Source organism: Chenopodium album, chromosome 20 (assembly GCF_948465745.1).
Source record: "Chenopodium album chromosome 20, dcCheAlbu1.1, whole genome shotgun sequence".
In the NCBI taxonomy this organism is placed as follows: domain Eukaryota; kingdom Viridiplantae; phylum Streptophyta; class Magnoliopsida; order Caryophyllales; family Amaranthaceae; genus Chenopodium; species Chenopodium album.
This window is the reverse complement of record NC_137853.1, coordinates 14122233-14131071: the sequence shown is the minus strand read 5'-3', so window position 1 is coordinate 14131071 and position 8839 is coordinate 14122233. Positions and strand designations below refer to the sequence as shown.

The 8839-nt window shown below is 30.8% G+C and overlaps 1 protein-coding gene across 1 annotated transcript; it reads right to left on the bottom strand.

The window, feature by feature from the left end:
* Window positions 1–3969: 3969 nt before the first annotated feature.
* On the bottom strand, window positions 3970–5114 carry LOC145599359 (uncharacterized). The gene has a single exon (XM_081655752.1). The coding sequence runs from the start codon at window positions 5002–5004 to the stop codon at window positions 4276–4278; it is 729 nt and encodes a 242-aa protein (XP_081511878.1). The 5' UTR covers window positions 5005–5114; the 3' UTR covers window positions 3970–4275.
* Between the last annotated feature and the right edge of the window lie 3725 nt (window positions 5115–8839).

Sequence of the window (8839 nt, the reverse complement as noted above, 5' to 3'; positions counted from 1 at the left end):
ATATATGTCCCGCTCTTAGTCAAATATGTAAGTACAAATTACTTATGCAGTCAACTATTTTGCCACCGTTACTAAGGGAATTTCACACAACAGAAATAACTTAATTATTATATACTCGTATAATATACGTTATTTATTAATTAATGTGATATTTTGCCCACTTGTTTCGTAATTATATTTTCCATTTAATAATATAGTGGTCATTTATTCAATAATGATAAAATGTACTTTTTCTTTATTTGTTCCTATTGTTAGCTTAGCCTTGGGAATTAAATGACCTACGCATAAATGTCACCGTTTATATGTATGAAATTTTTGATGCATGATGTATACTCTCTCACATTGAAACAAAAAAAGTGGATCGGATGCTATCTAGGTTAGTTGATGATATCTTTATGAGGTGATATTTAAAGTTAGCGATTGAATTTTGTCTACGTAAGTTATATCCTAAAGTACTTGGATTTACTTTGAACCGTTGGATTCATATATATATTTATCCATAACTATATGAAAATAAGACTTCTCAAGTGGATATGGATATGGATCCACGAGTCTGACTTTCTTTTTTTTTTTTTTTTTTTTTTTTGTTTAGAGAGTCGTAAGGGCGGATGATGAGAGTCGATCCCAAGATCGTCTAGAATTGGGAGAGGACATCTAACTACTTGAGCTATCCATCACTCTCGATAAGGAAAATGTACATGTACAAAACTCTATTAAGGAGAACTTGTATTGGAAAAATTTAGGTTTCATGCAAATGAAAATTGCACCACCTGATGCCTACAAATTAGTAAAGGCTCATACTCTAATTATGGAGGGAAAACAAATGTTTATTTCTTTGCAAAAAAAATTGATGTTTCCCATTAAAAAGAGTACGTACATTATATAATATAAGCCTCTACTAATCTGAATGCATATGATACAGATCTTGATATATAGATTAAACGAACACTAGTAATTAAGAGCTGTTTTGTGTAGTAATTAAAATAAAAATATTAAAATTGATTATGATCTATCTTAATAATAATAAGTATCTTAATATTTCTTCAGTGACGCGGAGAAGATGAAAGATCCCAAATTGGTCGGTGCAGCTATTATTCCCATTTTAAGCGATTCTTGGAACCTGCAAAATTACCCCAAAAAAAAAAAAAAAAAAATTCATAATTTAATACAAAAATATAGTAAAAAAAAATAGAAATAAAAAAAATATAAATGATGAATGAGTAATGAATCAGCTGTCATTTGGTAGAATCTAAGTCAGCTCATCGTGGTAAGCTTAAATAAACCCTTTGTAGTTTGTACTATCATAAGTCAGCTGTCATAAGGTAGAATATACGAGTACTATGTAAGTTGTATTGTTAAATCAAAAGTGGTACAATGCCAAAGAATTCATGTGTCCATTTTACCTTCTTAATTGTCAGTGTTTTATATGTTTTTTATTCTTATGTTCTTTGACTGTGACTACTTATCACATTGACCATTGTTACGCGTAATTTTTATCAATGTATATTCTCAATGTCTATAGATTTCATTGTTGTATTATATACTTTAAATTACATTATAGGTAATTCTTATGAATGTTCTCAATGTCTAGATATGATTGATATATTTTATCAGTTTAAATTATATTATAGATTTGATTATAACTTTGATTAATGACATATTATCAATATAATTACTAGCCCTGGAGATTGTTGATCGAACTATGATGAAAGAAGGGTTTCTTTTGATGTACCTAAAGGCTTTATATAATATATCACGGAAGAGCATGTTTTATTCAGATAATTTTTCCCTCTCGAACTTATCTAAACTAATTTAAATCGCTGTTAAACTTATTAAATATTTATATTAAAGTAATGTTATATGTAACCCTAAGGGCTATATATAAGCATTATACACTATTGAAAATAATATAAAATTAGGAATTTATGACAAAAACACGTGTAAATCAATGTAATTAGTGTTTATATTTTCATGATTTCCTAACTTTACACAATTTTCTAGTGCGTATTTAATGCGTATAACATTTTCCTTTATATTAACCCTACTATAGGATTGTTATAGTTGTATTTTGGACGGTGCTTATGAAATAGGTTCAAAATCATCTCACGTCTAGACATGATATATTTTGGGAGGGAACAAGACAAACTTGGGTAACCCTTATACTTATTAATCATTATATGTGTTGTTTATATACATTTTCATATACTTATTTTATCTTATATTGTCTAAATTTATTTCTAATCATTATCCAAACTCGTTAACCGATTATTTGGATTCGTTTTGTTGATACAAATGGATATAAGACGAACAGAACAAGGATTATTACTTCATGAGCTAGGCTTTAATGCTGAATAATGAGTGATCTGACAATCATATTGTGTTAAACTCTTAATAAGAAACTTTGTTCACTAAATAGTGAGGGTCATGCTCTTATCACCAAAGAAACCCTTGTTAACTAACTGTACACTCTACAATATGCAACTAGATAATCAATTTCAATTCTCCTACAACATAAACTATGAATAATATAGCTACTTCCTCAGCTCATCCTTGTATCTAGCTAATGATGATACTTTATGATTTAATTGCATTTGTTTAAACAAAAAATAGATGATAACTTTGACAATACACTATCAATCTAATATATATATATATATATATATATATATATATATATATATATATATATATATATATATATATATATATATATATATATATATATATATATATATATATATATATATATATATATATATATATAACTACTCTTCATTAATCCTTACATCCACATTTTGATAATATCATTGTCCATTGATAACTTTTGTTTATAATTGCTATTATTAATTCTTAAACACTTTGTCGAGTAATTTTAGGTTATCCTAGTTATGATTTAGAAAGCATAAGCTTACTAAATACTAATTTATAAAAATATAGATTATTTAAATATTGGTCAAATAAATCTTCTACATCATCAGCATTGAGTACTATTTTAAAATCATCAATCTATACTAATAAGTTATTAGCAACCTACTACTTTTAAAAAGGGAGTACGTGACAATAATATATATGATTTAATAAATAAGACTTCTTATAAAAAAAATTGACAAACTCAATGTATGAATTTTAAATTAAGGCATCATTATTCCATGTATTAATTTATTAAAACAAATATCAATTAGAAGACACAAGTTAAGAAAGGAAGTTTCCCTTAAACACATGCATTAAGACACTAAAGAGACAACAGCAAAGAAGAAGCACATACTAGGAAATAACTCTCTCCATGTTGTAAGCTTTGAAGAGAAATTCCATACTCATTGAAAGGAACAGCCACACCAGAAGAATGCACCAATATCACTTCTTCTCCAAACATTGCTTTCATGTCCAACGCCCCGTCTGGTACTTGTGTTGCTACTCCATTTAGAAATACTGTTATAATCCCTACAATTACGAAATTATCAACATAATTTGCAATTGATTTAAGAAGAACGCGATCAATTGATATAGAGACAAATATACACACAAATTGCCTAACTTGCCCTAATTCTTTGTTCTTTGTATATGAACAATGTAATATGTATATTAAATGTAGGATGAATATGATTTCAATTTTTCATCACTATAAGATTTGTAATTAAGTGCAATTACATGGAGAAATAGAAATTCAGAAATTTGCATGATTTATTTTTTTAATGAATGTCAGTTTCAACAGTTTAGGTTAAGCTAAAATATGTGTGCATGTGGTAACAAAAAATTTTGCTATAACTGAAAACTATGTCATTTTTAAACACAAGATATTCGCATAATTTTGTTTTCCCAATCATTTTTTTATTACCTTGTGAATCCCACTTCAGTATGTTGATTGCATATATAAAAGCTTAATTATACATAGAGTATATTGACAATCAATCCAGCCTTAATTTGCGGGTTTACTGAATATGATTTTTTCTTCATTTTGATAGAAGATTCATTAAACCTACTACTACTGCCAATTGATACCTGAGTAAGAATTTAAAGCTTGATTTTAGGGCTTCAATAATTAACTCAAAAAAATATATATATATTAAAATGGATAAAAAAAAAAAAGGAAAAAAAAAGTGTTAAAGAAATTATAAAGTGAAAGTTAGAGTTTGTTCAAAAAAATTAAAAAAAAAAAAGTGAATAAGTTAAAGATTTAAGGAATAAAATCAATTTTCATAGTGTTAATTATAATATTGTAGTATGTAACCTTAAACGGCCAAATGAATAAGTTAAAGAATTAAGGAATAAATTAAATTAAAGAAACATACCTGATTGAAACTCTAGATTCGGAGAAGAAGAAGGGCAGTCCAAATGATGATTAGAATTAATTAATCCCATTTGCCCAGAATAATTACCAAAAACATCATCAACAACACCACCACAATCACCAAAATTGGTAGAAGATGTACTAGTATTTGATGGTGAAAAGCATGTAACACTCGAAGAAGCCGGTGTTGTGCATGTACTAATAATACTATTCTGGTGGTGGTGATGATGATGGTGATGCCCGAAATCGTACAAGCTACTAGAACTACCACCACCACCTAGCAAACCCGGGTTCATAGAAACCGGAGGCGGTGCTGGTGTCTGACCTCCAACGGGTGTGACAGAAGCGGCAAGCGAGGCTTGAAGTTGGCGTTGGCGGCGGCGTGAACGAGAGCGGCGGTTTTGAAACCAATAAAAAACATTAGCATCACCTACTGCACCAAACTTTTCAAGCAGTTTCCGAATTCGGACTGTTTCTTCCTTGGGAGGGTTTACCATACCACTATTAAAAATGGATTCCAAAATTAGTATTTGTTCCGGCTTCGGCGTCCATCTCGACCTTACAGGCTCACCACTAGTGGTGTTGTTTCTCTCAGTTTTACTGCTAGTAGTAGCAGTAGATGTAGTAGTACTAGAACTAATAGTACTGATACTGCTGTTTTCACTAGAAGTTGTAGTATTATGATTGTTGGATTGTTTGATAGCTTGATCTTCCATGACAAATTGTATGAAAATTATAATTTTGAGAGGTTGAGAATTGGGGGAAGAATTGTATAAACTATGGAATGAGAATGCACATGATAGTGCACAGTACCCTAGCTTGAGTTAACTACGGTTTTAAAAGGAATAATGGTGCCTGTATGTCCTTATTTAATATATATATATATACTAGTATGTAGTTTTTATTCACCGTTCACAATGCCATGTTCCCTAACTTCATTTTACAAAATTGCCCCTTCTTTCTTCATCATCTACCTTCATCTATCATTTTGTTACTTAAGACCCTAATAGCATGCATTATAATTATCTTGAACTTTCTGAGAAGTGAAGTGAGGTATTGTGGTAATGACTAACTTCTTTGGATCCGTTTCCAAATAAATTAAAAGTGTCTTTCCTCTTTTGCACACTCTTTTTAAATGTTGAACACTCAATATGTATATATGTACATAATTAGAAGGTGATTATACAAAAAGAAAATTATTTAGAAAATTAGGTTTGTTGGCATCATTTTTTGTTTTCAGTTTTTTATTTTTTTAAAAACTAAAAACCAAAAACAGGAAACAAGAAAAAGGTGTTTCCACTTTTCTGTTGTCAGTTTTCAAAATTATCACGATTTTAATAAGTTTGAAATAATTTTTAATTCATTATATGACATATGTAATATACTTTAAAAAACAAAAAACAGAAAACCACAGTGATACCAAACGATGTTGAAGATCACATGATTTTATAAACATAAATATTTATTTATTATATCTCAATTTGCAAGCCAAAAAAATTGTTCAATTAAGGTTTTTGGGTCATTCTGGCCTTAAGAATCCAATTGAAGGTTAGAATTGGCAAAAAAAAAAAAAAAAAAAAAAAAAACTAGAAATGTCTTGTTTTGCTTCCCACGAAATGTTAATTTGCGTGCCATTATTTTCAAGACGAGAAATTATTCAGTTAAGTTTCACGGGGTCAGCCCAACTCCCAACTTGAGATCGTATTGGCATAAAGTATCTAGAAATGTGTTTGCTTTGCATGTTAGAAATGTCTCGGTGAAAGTGAAACTAGTACTCAAGAAAAAGGGGGGGGGGGAGGGGGTTGAATTCAGTAGAGTAGAATATAGTGAACTTTTAAAAAAAACTCGAATTAAAGGGAAACCAATAGAAGTTGATCTTGCACAATGAAAATAGAAACACAATGAGAAACAATAAGGACACAAAGATTTACCGAGGCTTAGCTCAACCCAATGCAAAGCTTACATCCTCTCTACCCTAATTACTCTTATTAATCAACTAAGGAAAACAAAAGCAATTACAATGTTTGTTTACCTAACTCTAATTAAACAATCCCCAGACCTAGCTAGAGACCGCCTCTAAGACAGTCTCATAGGCCAATTTGGATGTGTCTCTTTGGTATATTTTGTGGTAGTGTCAAGTTGTCACTAATACTTGAACTCACAAGCACTCATACTTGAACTCATAAATGCTGCCCAATCACTAACCCCTTAATGATTCAATTACCATACTTAAAAATCCCTAAAAAGCTCTTTCTCATACAAAAATACATATGGTAATAAAGTGTGTGCACATACAAACAGTTGTTAAACTAAAGAACGGTTTCTCAAAGGTATTTTTGAGTTTTTAAATGATCTTCCAAAATATGTGTGAAAAATGTAAGCCCAAAAACCAAAAATGTGTCTATCTTTGGGAGATAAATCTTTTCGTGACCTTGAAGGTCATATCTTAGGTATTGAAGATTCTTTCCTCAATGCATAACTCGCATAAAGGGAAACATCTTCTATATTATTCTACTTTCAAAAGTAAAACCAGAATATCCTAAGATATATGCGAAATAATTTATCTCCTAAACTGATATATACATGATTTCTTTAGGTTGACAAATATTCTCTTTGCTAAAATATGTTAAGAACAAAATCCTTATCTTTAATTTTAGAAATATTGAACATTCACCAACTAATTGTCTAGTTCAATTAATAGTCTTTCATTTATGTTTAATTTTCTTAACTGATAGTGTCATAGGTACTAGGTTAACTGTTCTTGATCCTTACAACACCTTTACTCCTTAATAAGAAACCTTACGTCAATTTATTCCACTACTCATACACACTTACAACAAGAAGACTATCATAATTAAAATTCCTATTCTAGAGATCTTCATGTTCTTTTGGTCACTTCATTTGGCAAACACATAGAATTTCTTCTTTTCATGAGTTCAATATTAATTCAAGAAGGCTATCATTCGTCAAGTACCTGGACTAGCTGTTATTGCGTATATGGTAAACAATTGATGATACAAATAGGCAACAACCAGCTAAGTTATTTGTCATCATCACTTCACAACCAAGGAACTTAACACTTTCTTTGCCTGCCATTATTTTCAAACCTAGAAAATTATTTGGTTAAGGTTTTGATGTGTCATTTTGGCCCAATGTTCAAAACTCATAAAAAATATTTCTAGAAATGTCTCATTTTGCATGCCAAAAAATATTTTAGTTTGCATGTCGTTATTTTAAAGCCAAGAAAATTATTTGCTTAGGGTTTTTGGGGTCCTTTTAGGGCTTAATAGCTTAACTTAGATTAAAATTGGCAAAAACATAAAAATAAATTAGGAATGTCTTAGTTTGTTTGTTGTTATTTTCAAGCTGAGTAAAATTTAAGGCCAAAATTTTCAAAATTTTATCATATATATGTATCAACTTGCATGCTATGAAATGAATCGGTATAGCTAAGATCGAGATGTTTACAATAATATTTCTATTCTCTAATTTTAACCTCAAATTTATCACCCAAAAAAAAACTTCTCTAGTGAGAGAAAAAGTCTAGTGAGAGAAATCCTCTCTATTTTCCCCTGTTCTTACTATCTTCTACCTAACTAAACTCAAGTTTTTCTTCATCTTTTCTTAATCAAGTCTAACAGAATTTTCCCTCGCACCTTTATTTACCTTCATGTCATAGGTTCCTATGAACAACCTCCTTCATCCTTTCAAGATTTAGATATCAATTGGCAGTGTATTGTTATAGGTAAATTTTGGGATAATCGAAAGTTCTCAGTTGGTCTAGTGCAGCGATTAGTATCAAGGTTTTGGCATCTCCGTGGTCCAGTGAAAGTATTTCCCTATGAAACGAAGTTCATTTTCTATTGTTCAAACGAATATGATGCGCATAACTTGAATTAGCGTGGCTGGGTTCACTTTAAGGGAAGTCTCATGGTTTTGCAGCGCCTTCGTGAACATGAAATTCCAGAGAATTTAAATCTTAATCTAGCTCCGATGAGGGTACAAGTTCAAGGTTTGCCTATTCGCTACTCAGTTCCACAGGTAGCTTCACCAGTGCTCAACCATGTCGGCGAGCTGCTTATGGAAGAAGAACTTCCTGGTCAGTTTCCTAAACCTAAGCCTAGAGTTAAAATTTTAGTCGATTTGTCGTTACCCTTAATCGCAGGTTGTTTCTTTTAAAATCATGTTACTTGGGTCCGATTTAAGTATGAAGGAATATTCCGCTTTTGTAAAAAGTGCGGATTTGTCGGACACGGTCGTCAAACCTGTCCTAAATCATATGAATTAAGTAAGTTCCTGTTGGAGTGCCGCTTTCGTAGGCTACACAAAAACGGCGCACGTGTTCTGTTTGGCCCTACGGATGTTTCTTTATACTCTAATTCAATTCGAGGAATTGCTCCAAATCCGGACAATTGGACTACTGAATTATGGTTTGGTGACAATGATGAGGACGATCCATTTGAATATCCTGCTGATTCACATCCATCTGATTAGGATGATTTAAGTGATATAATTGACAACTTCTCAACGGCTTCAGTTAACTCCCCACCA